This window comes from Gigantopelta aegis, chromosome 6 (genome assembly GCF_016097555.1).
Source record: "Gigantopelta aegis isolate Gae_Host chromosome 6, Gae_host_genome, whole genome shotgun sequence".
NCBI classification, from domain to species: domain Eukaryota; kingdom Metazoa; phylum Mollusca; class Gastropoda; order Neomphalida; family Peltospiridae; genus Gigantopelta; species Gigantopelta aegis.
Window position 1 is genome coordinate 17,871,598 of NC_054704.1, and position 17,911 is coordinate 17,889,508.

A 17,911-nucleotide genomic window follows, 5' to 3' on the forward strand; every position below is an offset into this window, starting at 1 on the left:
GTTGGAGACCAACACCATCTGGTCAGGGGCGGTACCAGTTCCAGTACGTCGAGAAGAGTTGCACCTTCTACTTGACGTCTGAGCAGAGCGGGGTGTATTGGCAAGGACTGCTGAAATCAGACATGGATAATCCAATCGTCCATCGGATTATCAGGCTGATACTTCCAGAAGATTACCCAGCCTTACTTCGGGGAGAGTGCTACATTGACCTGCCTCACTTCTTCCCGAGGTTCCGAATTAATCACCCCAACATCTCGCCATGAGTTCCGCCAAACCTCTCCTAGGACAGGAACCTCTTTTTAGGGCTTAGTTGGACTTTAAATCTTTTGGCCGTGGTTCAAAATGTTAATTTTTTGGTAAACAGTCTGACACACTTTGCTCAAATCACCCTAACAACTTTTTGGCCGAGCACTCTAATATTATTTTTTGGATTTTAAAGTTTATCCAGACATGAGTTGAATGTAGCAGCTCCTTTTGACTTTAGGTCCCTCGATATAACTACTAAATTCGTATTTCAAATTCCGCCCACCGTAAACTCTCCCCCCCCGGACAATATAGATCGGACTTTAAACTTTTAGATCTCCGTTCAAAATTTTATGTCGAAATTACTTTTTTTTTTTTTTTAATATTATTAAATAGTCCGACCCTCTCTTCTTTCTCTTATTTATTTTTGGACTGTCCTTCTAAAATGCTCCAAATTATATAAATATTCGGCCGAGCAGTCAATTCTTTTTATTTTTGGCTTGTAACTTTTTTTTTTTTTTTTTACTAATTGCTATTTTAAAAATCTGCCAATTTTCAACTCTATCCCCACCCCCATCCCGAGTCAGGCCACTGATCTTATCGGAGGTCGGACTCGGGATGGGCGTGTTCGAAACACTAGTGGTATATGGGCACGTTAAACTATCTATCTATTGTCTGTTCAAGGTAAAATATTTACTTTGATATATAGCTTAATTTTAAAATGGTGCATGATACCAAATTTTATGTTTAAAAAATGCTATACTATTGTGAACCCATTCAACTTCTGCTATACATACTGAAAACAAAGAGTTGATTTGCACATCTCAATCCAATATTTCTTTCAGGATAAAATGCACTTGTTGCCTTCTTCAGGAGTTATTTGCTTTATAATAATAATAATAATAATAATAATAAAAAGTTGAATACAAAAATTGGCATTCAAGTTCCAATATTGAATAATTCATAGAGCTGCAGTCATGTACTTAATAAGGAATTCTCAAAAGGAAGTATTCCGTTTGCCTAAAGTCTGAGGAACACATGGAGATTACTGCTTCGTCAGTATTTTCTCACTGCATTCACACCAGTAGTTTAAAGATACAACACATTGGATTATCAAAATTCACTCTTGAAAACAATTTGGAACTAATTTAGGTAAATCAGTTTCAAATTTTGTTCAACTCTTTTTCTTGCACACACCTAGCTTCTTTGTCAACTGAGTTGGACCTACCCCTTGGCACTAACTACTAAAAGCAATAATGCTAGAAACAACTACACCCAGGCAACTTGCAGCAGTGGTGTTGAGAGCATGGGACACTTAAGTAAAACAAAGCCAAATGTGGAATTTTTAATTTTATTTATCATTATAACTATTATTTGAATGAAAATACATGTACTGCTTTTTGTCATAGATTTTTTTTAATTCCAAAGACAATACAATTTTATATTCTATAAACTATCTATGGATTTTAAGTTGGATGGTGATGAGTAGCAATATAAAATGCTAGTTGGTGCCTGATGCATACACCTCACTTGTTTACTTCTGAAATTCTGTCTGTTGGTATACCATAATGATGACATAAACAATTAAAATATATTATAAAAATGCATCTTACCAAACGTACAAAGCAATAGCATCAAATGCTAGTATGGTATTATATTTACACATGTATGCATACAGGTCTACAACCAAAAGCTAGAGGAAAAGCATCATAAATGAAACATTAAGTTAAAATTGCTATACTCTTACATTGAGATATTCAATTGTCGAACAATGGTCCAGTCCCTTGCAACATGAATATCAAATTGCCATTGGGGTTGATTATATCCTACATGATTTCATCATACAAATAAATGTCATATGCAGATTTCATTTGTCTTACAAATACATCACAATGTTAACATATCAAAGACCATAATACAGTAAAACCCCTCGTGACTAGTAACAACCACAATGGTTCTAAGACCATCTCATATAAATGGAGGATACTCCCCAAGTGTCTTGTGATATCATAATTTATCAGCATGAGTTGATAAAAGTATAAAGTCTGTGGCTTGCCAAGGATTTTTATACTTTTATCAATGAGTGCTGATAAATTATGATATTCAAGGACACAAGGGGGGTATACTTTTTATCATCCATTATCATTCTTTTCATTTGCGACAATTGTAAACAATGTCAGTAATGTGGGTTGAATGTCACTATATTTGGCAGTGGTAGACTCGTTAAATAGCAGAACGACAGTGGCGTGACATCACTAATGATTGGTTTAGCACTGAAATGTACAGTGAAGTAACAAAATGTCTTGTGATTAAAATTTAACCAATCAATATTATAAGAAGCGATATCTCCTTGGAGAATATCACAGGAGATATCGCAAATTATAGTGCCAGCGATATAATCTACAAAAGCCTTTAATGGATGATAAAGATCAATATTTTAAAGACTGGAAAATTTCTTTATTTCATAGTGAAATACTCTGGTTTTAAGACCTCAACAAGGATGGGATCTAGCTCAGTCGGCAGATTGCTTGCCTGAGGTGCTTTTGTTGCAGGATCAAACCTCGGTGAACCCATTTCTTTAATTGGGTTTCCCTCATCCCAACCAGTGCCCTACGACTGGTATATTGAAGGTTGTGGTATGTGCTGTCTTTTCTGTGGGTAAATGCATATAAAATATCCCTTGCTGCTGATGAAAAAATTTGGGTTTTCTCTGAAGACTGAGTCAAAATTACCAAATGTCTGACATCCAATAGCCGATGATTAATAAATCAATGTGCTCTAGTGGTGTTGTTAAACAAAACTAACTAACTTTAAGACCTCAACGCTAGGAGAGATTACAACCAGTAACAGCAGACCGAACGGTTGGTTTTAATTTATTCTGTCACGGGTGACAAACAATAACTTTGTGATAACTTGTTTCATAGTTAATTTTTATTGTAATATTTAAGAATGTCGAATAGCAGTCACATGCACTAACAATGTAACATGTTTTTATGAAAGCAAATTCCATACAGTATGAGTTCACATACTTTCATGTTTTGTAAAAACTCTCAACAGATGTAATGATTAGCAGCATACAATTATCTCACCTAAACTCACACTTTGAAATTACTTTTGTGACAGTGGATGCACAATATTATCAAGACTGTTATTTAAAGATGTTAATCTCTATTGTGTAGTAATTATGGAAATAACAGGTTACAAATGATAATATTGGTAATTTGATATTAGAACCAAAATTATTAAAATCTGCAGATATGTATATGTCAACATTTCAAACCAAGCATATTACCAATATAACATTATAAAACATTATTTGAAGTCAAAATCAAACAAATACCAAAACCGAGTAATCTTACCGGTATGTATATTGACAATAAAATCAATTCATGCTTGCATGAATATAATACCTTCAAAAAACATTTTGTAACAAATAGTGAACCCATTAAAAATTGTGATATGCATTAATAAATCTCTAAAAATGTATGTGATGTCAAATGTATACAAAAAAATAAAAATGGTAAACATCTTGTAAATGACTAGTATGGTGTAAATGGCCATTAAATTTTTAAAATAAAAATGTTAGGAACATGATGGATTTGTTAAGTGTAGACAGAAAGTAGATGGCAGAAAATTATGTATTGCTCTAGTGTTGTAGCATAATTGAGAAAACATTACAATTAATAAGTACTTAATGATTAATTTCATCAGCGATCTTGTCATTGCTAAAACACATTGCCATTTAGCAAACATACCCATAATTATTATGTATTTTAGATTGTGGCTACATGTGCATGCATAGACATTTATTTTTAAACAAAATTACTTTATTGGATTCTCAATGAATGTTTTGTTCCATGTACCAGGTAACTGAATATATTGTTATGCCAACGTACTAGACACAAAGATTTAGGAGTAACATATCAATATCAGGATGAAGTAATAATTACAGCAACAAACTTGCTAAGAGATATCAAGAAAAACTTTATAAATCTTCTACAAGAAATAATGCTTATGACAGTGGAAATTGTTTTACTCAGGGGCATAGTCAATAACTACTATGGAGTATAAACTGGATTTCAGTGAGGTGATGTGCATGGCTAGAAGAATGCATGGATAGAAATATATGATGGAAGAAAAACAATCAAACATGAATTAAAATACAACTTACTAAAGCTAATCTATTAGCATTAATAGTATACACATAAAATACACCTTGATCTACCACATAGCATAATACATGTACTGCAAATAAAAGTAATAAAACAAAAAATACTGATAAAATCAAAAAAATCATTAACGATGCAATATAAAGTGCTAAAGTGACACTAGAAAACTAGCAAATAATACAAAAAATACAAATGTTTGTCTCGGTAATAAATGATTACTGCTAAAATATGTTGCTGTATAAAACTGATTCAAATTGTTTATCTCGTTACATTCATGTTGCAAAATTTTGGTGAATTTTCAATGGGCTGGAAAGGATGTCTTGTATATCGAATGCTGGAATCATTTTTTAATGAGTGCTTGATTTCTGTGAAGAGAAATTCTCCTTTTCTTTCGTAGTCTTTTCTTGATCGTATTTCATATGAACTGTTTCTATGACTGTAAGCATTCTCGTTATTTTCTTGATGGAGATTCTTCTGATCCAGCGACAATGAGTAGCTTTGTCGATGTCTTCTGCTGTCGGATGATATGGAAAAGTGGTTTGTATTTTCTCTTTCAGCCGATCTCCTTCTGTGTCGGTTGTGTTGATGGAGTATTCGGCCACTCTCTGGTCGCTTGTGTTTGCTCATCACGGAATGTGACTGTCGTTGCACAGCACTGGTATACATCTTTTCATCATCAAATGACTGGTTTCTCTGGTTTGGAGAAGATTTAGGTTTTGCCTCTCTTGACCCATTATCTTGGTTTGACTTACCACTAGAATGATGATAGCTTTTCTCTGTTGAACTGGCAGCATGAGATGCACGCATGTCTCTACTTTTCTGTGGGATCCCCGACTGACAATTGTTGTTTGCTGGCATTTCTGATTCAATACTGTCTTCATACTCGTGTCTTCTAAATCTGTATGGAGAATTGCAGAGTCTAGGCAGGTTAAGATTTTCTGCTTGAATGAAATTACTGGTTGTCTGATTTTTCTTGAGATTTGTGGCATTGTCAGATCTAAAGAGGTCAGAGTTTTTACCGGGATACATTGATACTTTGTCAGATGAGTGGAAGAGGTCAACACTTCTTCCAAACCGTGAAGGAGAATCCGTCAAATTCTTTAGCTTAAGAGGAGTCAGCACCCGTTTCATGGCAGAGTTTTTTAATGGGACACTGCTTAGGTACTGTCTGATACTGTGAGCATACTCTCTGTCAGTGTTATGCAGAACAGCTTGTCGTGGTTCAAGGTTAAGGTAGTCTAGCCTCCACGGGGTGTCTGGAACTCGTTTTAATGGATCCAGAAGCGTGTCAGCAGTAAAAGATAAGCGGGATGATAGTTCTGAATCTCGGCTGACATCAAGACAACCGGATGTCAAAGATCTTCTCAGTGGTTTAGATGTCTGCCATGGACTTATCCTTTCAGCAGGGCTCTCGTGCACACAAGGATTATTTCTTTCAGCTGGTGATCTTTCAGTCATGCTACAGTTACTGCTTTTTCCTGGAGTCATCAGAGGACTACTCTGAATGGTCACTTGATGCACATGGGGACTCGTATGATTCATTCTTTCTGGTGATCTCCAATTTGATGTTGACATGGAACTTTGGGCATCCCTGGGTGATATATGGCCAAGGTTATCTGCATAATCTTTAACATGAGCATATTGCAGTGGACTTGTCTTGTGGCTATTATTACCAGTCATGTTCTTAGACTCCGAGTAGGGGTCTGTCTGTGAAGGAGCTGTGTCCCAGATCTCTTCATAGTCACCAGAGGAGGATCTATTCTTCAAAGATTTTGTGTAACTTTTTTCCAAAAAATCTGTCAGAGAGAAAGAGGACCCTCTGGATTCTTGCTTAGAAACCTCAGCTCTGCTGTCTTCATCCCTGTATGTAGCAGATGGCCGTCCATCCACAGGCAAGTGCAGCAGATCGGGAATCGGACTCTTGTTAGGCATGTCTCGCCTACAGTATTCATTCCTCTCCGACTGTGAGGTGTCAAATGCTGAACAGTCAATGCCATCTGTTCCAGTAGAACTTCTCCTCTGTGTTAAACTTGACTGTAGTTGTACTTGTGATGAGGACCGACTGTGTACGGAACTGGCATCGTAGTTCAGTAACATCTCCATGGGAGAAAAGCTGTCGACGTGCACCGAGACAATTCTCATTTCCACCTGGCTGTACTGCTGCATGTCTTCCTGGTCCACAGTGAAGTGCGATTCTGTTCTCAGCTGAGATTCTGCCCAGAGCTTCGATGCATCCAGAGGTGACAGATTGACTGGATGTGGAGAAGACGAATGTCTCTGTGGTGTGCATTCAAATCCAACCCGACCATCAGGCGACAAAATAACCTTTCGCCTGCTTGAATCACTTCTTTGGTTTTCCCGGATCACTCTCCCGGACATCACTTCACCCAGAGTAGAATTGTAACCTCTGGACGAAGCTTCTTGACGATGCCCCCATTTCTCATCAACACGGTCTGGCTGATCACAGCGGAAACTGGAATAAGAGTTTGAGAATTTTAGAAGCCTTTCAACATTGGCGCTGTTTGCAAGATTTCCATAAGATTGTGAAAAACCATGTTTTCCATCAGTCATGTGTTTATTATTGTCTGCATCTAAGAAGTCTGTGGAACTGTCCGACGATCCAGAGCTGTGTCTTCGGGAGAATCCTTCTTCCCAGGCTTCTTCAAGAGCTTCCTTAGAGTACACAACCACAGACGATCTCTGGCTTGCTGATCTCGGGGGAGTGCTGAAATCGGTGCTTAGTTCAATGACATTGGGGAGGCTCCCTGATGCAGAGAAGTGGGAAATGTTGGAGAAATCAAACACAGAAGTGTTCAATACTTTGGGTTCAGTCTGAATTAAATAAACAAAAATTAAGTAAATTGTTTAAAAGTATTTTTGTTAAATTATGAAGAATTAGCAAGCATTATTAAAGTAAAAAATTAAACTAATGCAAGGTGACACATTTCACATTTTACATTTTAAAGTACTGTAGAATACTTTATTTTCGCGGGATCAAATTTTCGCGATTTAATGAAAATGGGTCAATTTGCGAACATTTATTTTCGCGAATCACCTAACCCCCATCAATAAAAAAACGAAGTACACATGTTAATAATTTTGTTTTAAAAAACGGAACTTAGTTTTGCCAGTTGTTACGCTAATCTGTAGAACTAATCCTACATGTACACACGAGTGCTATACACATAGAACAATAGTTTTCCTGCTTTAACCAATCAAGACTTTATTGTTTACAAGTTAATAAGCTTATAGAAGGTGCTTACCGTGTGCAGTTTTTCTTAATCCTTATAAATGTTATAAAAACAAAAACCGAAAACAAACGAAACGAAATTTGAAGGCACATGCTGCTAGTACTCAGTAACCTAAAGGGACATTCCCGAGTTTGCTGCATTGTAAGATGTTTCCGACTAATAAAATATTTCTACGAATAAACTTACATATTAAATGTAGTTTCTTGTTTAGAATATCCGTGTCTGTATATTAAATGTGTTTCTGGTCCTCTTAATATTTGTAAGAAGCCCAAACTGGATTTTAGGAAATAAAATGAAATTTAACCTAGTGCAAATATTAGAATGATCAGAAACACGTTTAATATACAGCCACTAATATTTTATGCAGAAAAATATATTTGATATGTAATTACAATCGTTACAAAGTCTCTGCTAGGCGATAACATCTAAAAGATTGCAGCAAACTCAGGAATGTCCCTTTAAGTTTGATTGAAACAGTATTTATTGCCGTCAAAATACTGGTTCAAAACGGTTTGTGATTGGCTAACAGGCAAAAATAAAAATAAAATTGTGAAACATCTGAACATAGCCCAGTCCAGATTTTTTCACTTCCACATTTTTAATATACTGTGATAATGCATGTTTACTTCCGTCGTTGAACACGTGTAGACTCTGTCTGATGAACTGATCGCTAGCACATGCGAAGGAAAACAGCATAAAGCTTTTTAGTGTTAGTATTGTTTTATTATCATGTATGTACTTATCATCGTGTTCTTGATTTAAAGTTTTAAACAGCTTTTGTGTTTTGTGGTTTGTTTCGTGACAGGAGGGAGCACCGCTTTGTTATTACTAGCCTCGTACATCGGAAACTAATGTGGTATAGTTGAACGAGACTACATATTATTTATTTTTTTTGTCGGCCTTTATTTTTGCGTGGAATATATTTTCACGAATTTCATTCACACGCGAAAAACGTGAAAATAAAGTATTCTACAGTACATTTAAACTAAAATCTGAAGAAACACTTTTTGTCTTATTAAAACAATGTCTTTATCAATAGCTATAGTAACAAAACAGGTTAATGAACATCATGACTTTAAAACAATAAGCTACACCACATGTTCACAAGCATACAGACCATACTTCTTATTTTATCGACTCCCCACTTCCTAAAAGTATACATCAAAAATGTTGATTTAGTAAGCATTATTGTTTTCAATATTTTTGCTCGTTATAAAAGTGTATGCTGGCATGAATAAATTCCCAACCCCCATGTATGTTTGCTGAATTCAAGTTAACAGTTTTATTAATTTAAACCTAAAAAAAATAACAGATAATCCTTAAATGAACAATGTTACTTGGTATATCATAAACTGCAATTGAATGTACATTTAAGTTTAATCATATTCAAAGAAATACCTGATTGTTAAGAACCATTCTTGGCATTTGTGGTTTCTCGTATGCAGGTACTTGAAGTGAGATGGAACCACTTGGATGAAGGAATCTGTAATACACCATTAAACACAACAAGCCTGTAAAATAAAACAAACAACATTGACACTAATATACAGCAACTAAGGTTGATTAAGCCAAATTTGAAAACAAAATATTGAAATTGGAATAGGTGTTGCTATTAAAACACAATAATTGCCATGGGCTCTATACATAAAACAAGCAGGTTATTATCAATAACAATTAAAGATCGTTAAACTATTTATTGTCAATATCAAATTCAAACAAAAAACAAAATAAAAATAAACAATGTCAATATATTTTAGTAATAATATATACCTTATAAAATATTTCATATAACATTTTTATACACTTAAAAAATGTTGTAGAGTTTTGACAATACTCCAGTAAAAATTATTTCCATTAAAGCCGCACACCCTAGTTCCATCCAGCGAAAATAAATTATAATTTGGTTAATCTACAAACCTGTAACACACTTAGATCACGTTTTTATCAAATGGAGTGAAAAAGCAGGTTTTATATCGATAAATACTATGGGAATCCCCATGTCCCAATTGCTTGAAATAATTTTGAAAGTTAGTATTCTGATGTCACCGGTAGATGTCGCTCGAAGCACAACAATGCCTACGTCACGACAAATTTCACAGACTTGGGGTGCGTTCCTTTCACCTCTCCTGGACATGTTCCAACTGTTCTGTCCTGGTTGTATCCCCTCTCCAAATATCGTAAGACTTAGCAAAATTATTGGTTTTAAGGGTTTGTAACGTTTTGTATTGAGACACTTACTTGTCTGAACTTTATTGTTACTGAAAATGTTCACGAACTGTGAAGAAATATCTCACAAATGAACAAGAAGCAAATGACAACAAATCAGATGTTGATTGCGTGAACCGTGCACGAGAAAACAAACCGAACCAAAATGATAACGGTTACGTGGTATACCAACGTCTGTGACGTTTACACAGGAAGATTCCCTCCAAAAATAGATTGGACCTCGCTTGCTTAATGATTTTTATTCGAGTGTGCGAGCATTTTAAGAAATACAAAAAATGCATTTCGTGGTTTTACAAACATCAGGATTACCAAAAAGCACTTCAGGTGAATGGAAATGTGTATTCTAAATAATAAAATGTAAGTAAAGTGCAATTTTATTTGTGAAAAAATGGGTTTAATAGCGAAAAACAAGGCCGTAATGGTTAACTAGGGCGTATCCCTTTAACATAAAATGTAATTCTGTAATTCATTAGTGAACTTACCAAGTATATATCCACCAAATACAACTGCAGGAACAATGATGTCCAACTGGGGGCTGGTCATATTCTTGTAGGTGAACCACAGAACGACAAAGAGAATGTTTTCCGCCAGCATCACAGCGTAGTAGGTGAGCAGACGATAGCGCGTCTGCCCCTCACGGAGGTTGAGGAAGCAGAAGATGTAGATCAGTCCAGACACCATCTGGAAGAGATTCCTCTCACACTGCCCGTCCCCAAAATCTGTCCCTTTTGACGCAATCCACAACGTCATCCCTACCCAGTGGATACCTGCAATAATTGAAGAATTATGTACATCTGTACAATTTGACATCTAGCAAAATATTGGAAAATATGAGGGAAATATTTTAGTGCTATCGGTCATTAGTGAATTTTGGTGTTATCACACCCTAAGAAATGCTATTCCTACTGTAATGACTTCATTTATCAAAATGACATCATAGCTTGTTTACAAGATTTACACTAACTTGTTTTCAGAACAATGATAAAATGGCAAATATGACGTGTGACTTGTGTGGTACAATTGCCGACTCCATTCAATTTGGAAATGCACAGTTACATGTTTATGTCCAACATATTGCATGTGATATTAAAAAAAGTTCAATCAAATTGTTGAAATGAATAGATTTTTAACAATTAATTTCTGCTTAGTTATATACTTGTGATATTTATACTTTGCACATTTCTTTACTGTTTTTAATTTTTTTTATATTGATGTTAATCATCAATTCATTTATATTTTAACCTTTGGTTGACATCCAATAGCCAATGTATTTTTGTGCTAGGGTGTAGTTAAACATTCATTCATTATTAATTAATCTTACCTGCTGCAAGGAATACCCAAGCTTTGAAGACTGTGGCGAAAATGACAAATGCAAAGACTCGAGCTCCAGTGATGGACGCCTGCCACAGAAAGTGTACAGCCAGTGTGAGGAAGTTCCGCCGGTACAAGTCTCGGTATGCCAGTCGGAGGCCGTCGGTGTAAGCAGTCAGTGCCCAGGCCAGCGACACCAGGGAACACACGAGAGACAAACCTACAAAACCAATATCACAAGCTATGTATACTGGCGATTCTAATTCACATTATTGCATGTGAATTATCTTTCTGTTCGTGTCTTGATTATGCCACTTAAAATTCACACGCACCCTCAGTTGATTACATGGCAAACCATTATATTCTAGGGTTAAAACTGCACGTGTGACAAAAATCAAAGATTTATTTTACACTTTAGGTGCAGTACATCAGTAGTCAAACTGAAACATACTACCTTACTGAAAATGATTTGGTTTAAAACACTTTTGAATAACATTTTAGTACAAGTGTGTTGTAATCAAAGCCTTGGTTATCTAGGTAAATATTACCAAAATTAAAAAAAAACACATTCCAGGTTTCTAATGTTTTTAAATATTGACCTATGTGTTATAAAGAAATAACATATACAACAAACCCAAAATGACAAGAACAGAATACATTTTAAAAAATTAAACTTAGAATCATTTTGTCAAGAATGTTCTAAAGATGGTGTTTCTTTAACTTTGTGACTACTAGATTAATTTTTGACAAAATCACATTTGATTGAGTGGATACAAGTTTATAACTTTTACTCACATATTTTCACGTATTTTTTTTTTTTATAACAACATAAAATAATGTTCATATGTGAAAATGTAAGTACTATTTTTGTGGGTTTTTCAAATTTTAATATTTTAGATCAGTTTAAAAGTGCCAAAAATCTATAAAGTCGTACTTACTTACGCACAATTGGGATTACCTGTCCAGTATTTACAGCTATTATTCCCATCACTATGTTTACTGACAACATTTATTTTTTGAAACGAACTACGATTCACATCCCAATATTTTGTAAATTTCACTGTTGGTAAAATAGTCAAATTTATTATCAAATTGGCTGTCACGATTATCTATCAATTCCTCAAAATGACAGAGATGTTCCACCATTGTTGTCTAGCAAAAATACTTGCCGAAAACCACTTTTTCAACTCAAAATTCCCAGGTATTTTCTATTGAAACATGAAAAACTAAAGCTGCCATACTCTCAATAAATTTATTCCCTTTTGTTAGATATTATGTCCCGCGAGTGCCGTGTGCAAAACAGCAGTAAATATGAATTAGGAAATGCACCAAAGTATATAGTATACAGTATGTCGGCTTGCATGATATCTTGCCTGCAGTATCCAGAAGGTTAATATGTATGGTTTTAAATGTGACAAATGACATAAGCTGAGTTGAATATTATATTAAAAACGTGCAATGGGATAAAATGGCTGTCCCCCATTCAGAATGTATGCAAAGCATCGACCAAAACCATATCGTACATTTGAGGTGGAGAGTATGGAACATTTTGGATAAACTGCGATAAACCCGGAAACACTGTACAGATAATAAAAAATGCAGAATTCCAGAAAACTTTCATCTTTGTTAGTGACAGAATTCCAAGCCAGGCTCACCTATCAACCACGAGATATCTCTGTGTAACAGGATAATGTACAGCTGCAGGACAAGTTGTGGCGCAGACTCCAGGAAGGATTCGATGAGTCGCAGAATACACACGTCATTCTGCTCCCGGTACACACGCTCCACATCCTCAAACTTCTGAGGTTTATTCTGACGAGCTCTCAGTGCCAAACGTATTACTCTCAGGTATCTAAAAATTATTTTAATTCAGATATTATGACATTAGCTAGTAACATTAATAAAAAATAACACAATATAGTTTTCACCAGGAAAGGCAAGTGATCGCTTTTGCTCCCCTGCACATTCATCCTGAGAAAGTTGTAGAAGAGATACAAATTGATCACCGCACAACAAATAAATTTAATAAATTTTATTTAAAACTTCATGTGATTGCTTGCCTGGCACCATTTCAGGAGAGTGATCTTCAGTTTGCCTTGATTTTGCCCATGGTAAAGATTGCCACTATAATTAATTAGCATTCCATGTAACATAATATGAAAAAGAATGAAAGCACTGGTCTGTCTCTCACCAAACAAAACACTCAGGTTTAATTTAGGAAAATATTTATTAGATAATATCTTGTTTAATGAAGCTAAAGTTAGTTGCTCTTTATTTGGTTAAAAGAAACTAAATTTGGTTCCACTGTTTCAAAACAAATTCATCATTCCATAATATTGCTAATCAACCACCAAATATTTTGACCAGTTCAAACCATGCTACAATCTATTTTTTAACAAGCATAGAGCCATTATAAAATAAATACTAAATTTCCATCCCTGTCTATCCCAAGAATAGCACCTTGTCATATCTTTTTTCTTAATTGACAAAACAAAAAAATAAAATAAAATAAATTTGACTCAATGCGTTATCTTCTATTAATGTCTTGAAAATATTAAATAAAATCAACACATTGAATTTTCAAATGAAGCAAAGCAATACATGTTTACGGATGATCGAAATGACACAAACCTCTGTACAGGTGCTAGCAGGACGAGGTGTGGGATGGCTGTACAGCAGGACAGGGAGCCGTCGGTGAGGTGCCACTTCAAGCTGAAGATCTGAATCAAGATGAGTGGACCAATCACAAAACCAGCTGTCAGTGAGCCCCAGACCACATGGCCTTTCTCAAACAAATTCACAGTCACCAGGATGTCTGAAAAATAATCAGGAATCTTTCTTCATAAAAGCAGAAAATTAATGAAGATCCTACTGGTCAAGGCCATACTTAGTCTAAAATAATTAGGGTGGGAGAGGGCAGTAAAAAGACAAATCAAGGGTTAGTAATATATGGTCTTCTAGATAGATAAAAAAGGAGGGTGTCCTGAATTTGTGGCACCAACAGGCCACTAAAAACATTCATGGACACATGTATATTAAATTTGTTATAAGTTTGATAGCATTCTATGTTAATGCCACTAACGAAGTTTTTCTGATAGCATTTATTACAGACGTCAAAATAAGCCAAGAATGAATCATTGAATGCTACCATATTTCAAAAAGGTTGAGAAAGGTAGTTTGTTCTCCACCAAACTTCATTTTAACAAAAACACCATCTAATCTTAAACAATTGTGTGCTATTTAAACATAAACTACAAACACTAGTACACCAAAAAAATACATCTTGAAATCACTTTCGAGACGTTACAGTCCCAGTGAAATGCATCTTCGGCCCCAGATGTTTAAGTCTATGTCAATTTCGGCCCTATAACCCTAGTATTTTCGGCCAATTTACTACATTAGAAATTTTTTACAAATGTTTCTTTGATAGGTATTAACATGCTTATATCCCAATTATTATTTTATTCCATAAAAAAATTTTTTTATCAAAACATTCTGGATACATGCCAACTAGATAATAATGTTAATTATATATACATTATTTAGCAATTATAAGCAATAATACTTTAATTTTCTGATTCCAATCAGTGCATCACAACTGGTCAAAGGCCATGGTATGTGCTTTCCTGTCTATGGGTAAGTGCATATAAAAAATCCCTTGCTGCATTAGGAAAATATGTAGCGGGTTTCCAGTGGTTGCAAAACAAAGTACTAGTAGGTGTTGGAACTGACAGAGTAGGAGTTGGGGGTTTATCGAGAGCTACAGACACTCAGTAATGGGGGCTCTACGGGCCGGAGTCTGTTACCACAGAAATGTGCAATGTGGTCCACTTGTAATGTATATAGTTGGTGAAATTGTTGGCCCAAGAATAGAACAAGTATGATTCAGTGGTTTTCCGTTTGAAAAAAAAAGAGAAAAAAGAGCTATTTTCCATTTCATGTTTTTGTAAATTCCGTTTCATTTCCGTTACAGACTACAATATGTAATTAACAATTGAAGTAACATAAGTTGTGATAAATTAAAGGGTCCGAAAATTGACTCAGTGGCTGGTGTCGACATGCGTCGCTATTCCTCATTAAATCAATGTAAGCCTACATATTAGTAGCGAAAATCATATCAGGAGCAAAGGCTACAATGATAATAACTACATAAATCATGATTGTCCAACAATTAAGTGCACTGCTTTATTCAACGAGGCTTAGGGTTCACAAAACGTAAACATTTATTTTATCATCTCTTTGACAGTCTAACGTCGTCTGCAAATTGAACTGTGCGCGTGACACAGCGGAAATAAAGTTACAATGCAACGTTCAGCCAGCCGGTTTTTTTGCTAAACATTTGCAAACATATTTTGACTGGTGGTTCCCGAAATGGTCATTCACTTTAATGTGTAGCGTAAAAATCTGTCTTCCAAGACAAGCCTTAGCGACAAACCGCTGGCTAAATTTACTCCTGGAAAAAAAACTGTCCCATCTGCGCAGGCGCAACAGACTAAGCAGTAAACCAGCCCCAAGTTCAGCGAGCAAACGTTTCGCTAACGTTCGAGAAGTATTTGATTGGTTCCCAATGTGACCATTTGGTTTACTGTGAAGCGCATATTCCAGTCTAGCGTTTGCTGTAGTACTGCGCACGGGTCAATCATCAGTTTTACAGCATGTGGCAATAGTAAAATAGTATTAATTCTTTTAACTTGCGGAAAATCGTAATTCCGTTTCCAAATGTAAATTCCGTTTTACGATCGCGGAAAATCACTGGGTCTACTGTGCACATGAATCAAAACAAAATATATTTTAAAAACAAAGGCAATGAGCAGTAATGGACACTGTAATCGTGGGAAACTCAGTTTTCCTGAAGAAATTAACCCATAGAAGCCGATCTATACATTCAGACAAGAACCAAGCAAATATGAACTGGAGCAACTGTGGTGAAAATAGACGTCGGAAATGAGGGTAGTAAACGTCACATGCGATGCCTTGTTTTGCAACCACTGGTTTCCTCTGATGATAATACGTGTCAGAATTACCAAATGTTTGACATCCAATAGCCGATGATAAATTAATCAATGTGCTCTAGTGGTGTCATTAAACAAAACAAACTTCAATACTTTAAATATTGTATATGTGGCCAAAACGACCTGATGTACCTAGAAATCTACTGGCACTTTTATAGTGCATGCCAGTATTACAAGTGCCCAAAATCTTTCTGTACAGCTTCCGTCAGTCACATCTGAAAGGCTAGTTCACCGTTTTATTAAGCACTTTTTTAACATCTGAAATATCACTGTCACACATTATTAAAGGCCTGCAGATGGATGAAATTAATATTTATATAAAAAAAAAAAAATAATAATAATAATTATCGGTCAATCGGGTTGTGGTCTTTACAAAACCAGTACAGAATGATTTTAAAGTGATACTTCAGATGTTAAAAAGTGCTTAATAAAATGGTTATGTTGTATAAATTATACAGATATTAGTAACAATATAAAACTATAAAAATTAGTCTTGATTGTTTTGTTTTTGTGGGTGTTTTTTTTATATAAAGATACTCTTTAAACTCTGAAATTCTTAAGTTATAGTAAATACTAATAAGCATAACAGTTTGTTTAAAAGTGTGGGAAATACAGATAACAATCGAAAGGTGTATGAGTCCGGGGTTTAGAATGTCGCCATGTGTGTCTGCTGAAATTGTCTGCCAGAGTAATTGTCTGCTAGAAATTGGCTGTTAGAATCCGCTCGGTAAAAACAACCACACAGTCGGACTTTTTTCCTTTAATTCAAAGTCACTGAAAGTGAAGATCGTTTCAAAGTAAGTATTTCTTGGTCTTCATGATCTCGAAATAGATCACAATACACGATTAGGGTGGGAAAACGTGATAGTAGTAATTATTCTGAGCTCCAATTCCGTTCCAAGCAAAATTCCTCAGAACTGTTGGAAACACCTAATGGCGTAATCTCGGGTGGATTAATCTCGCAATGTGCTTGCACTCGAGGTTAATCTTGATCAACTAATATTAGGCCTACATTGTGTATAGATGTACAAGCATGGACCTGTAACTATTTTACAAATACATTGCTCAAATTATTTTGAGTGAGAGACGCCTTTAAACTGTTAAAGTTAAACCTAAACTTAGGCTAAAGATCCATCATGGGATTCATGAATGTAGGTTTAAAAATAAAGAATTAAAACACATTTAAACAGCCAATTTTAAATAATGTAATTGGCCTACTTCATTTATACGGATTTTTCTCCTGCTATCTACACGGAGACAGTCTAGAACAAGGCGTCTTTAATCGTTTAGTAGGTTTACTCTTAGTCTTTGTTCTTTTGATGTTTTGACCCCACCAAAAAAACAATAATATAAACAAATCCATTAACTTTGATTTACCAGTTCCACAATCCAACATAAAAGTCAACAGTGATGTAAAATTAACAATAACATCGTAAACGGATATACATTTTCCTCTCATGGTGATCCTAATTAAAAATACAACTACAAATCAAATTAAAATAATAACAGATTTAAATTTGGCGGCCATCATCAAAGGAAGTAGTTTCTGTAAATTCCCAAATTCTTAGAGCACCTTCTTTTCCGTGTTTCTTGTTTCTGATTAAATTATATTTATTGTATTTTATTATTACAATTAAGTAGTTAAATTAATAGAAAATATTATAATCCTTGTTTTATTTTATTTTGAAATGGTAATGCA

The 17,911-nt window shown here is 35.0% G+C and overlaps 1 protein-coding gene across 1 annotated transcript; it reads right to left on the bottom strand.

Annotated features, from left to right (window-relative positions):
• Positions 1 to 1,580: 1,580 nt before the first annotated feature.
• Positions 1,581 to 17,729, bottom strand: LOC121375480. Its single transcript, XM_041502952.1, has 7 exons — positions 17,590 to 17,729; positions 13,832 to 14,015; positions 12,856 to 13,052; positions 11,211 to 11,420; positions 10,372 to 10,656; positions 9,062 to 9,174; positions 1,581 to 7,244 (listed from the first exon to the last, which is right to left on the bottom strand). The coding sequence occupies exons 1-7, from the start codon at positions 17,669 to 17,671 to the stop codon at positions 4,671 to 4,673; spliced, it is 3,645 nt and encodes a 1,214-aa protein (XP_041358886.1). The 5' UTR covers positions 17,672 to 17,729; the 3' UTR covers positions 1,581 to 4,670.
• Between the last annotated feature and the right edge of the window lie 182 nt (positions 17,730 to 17,911).

Coding starts and splice junctions, on each gene's coding strand:
- LOC121375480 (XM_041502952.1), bottom strand. CDS start 17,671: ATGAGAGGAAAATGTATATCCGTTTACGATGTTATTGTTAATTTTACA. Junction 14,016..17,589: donor TATGTTGGATTGTGGAACTG/GTAAATCAAAGT, acceptor ATTATTTTTCAG/ACATCCTGGTGACTGTGAAT. Junction 9,175..10,371: donor ATTTGGTGGATATATACTTG/GTAAGTTCACTA, acceptor TTTATTTTACAG/GCTTGTTGTGTTTAATGGTG.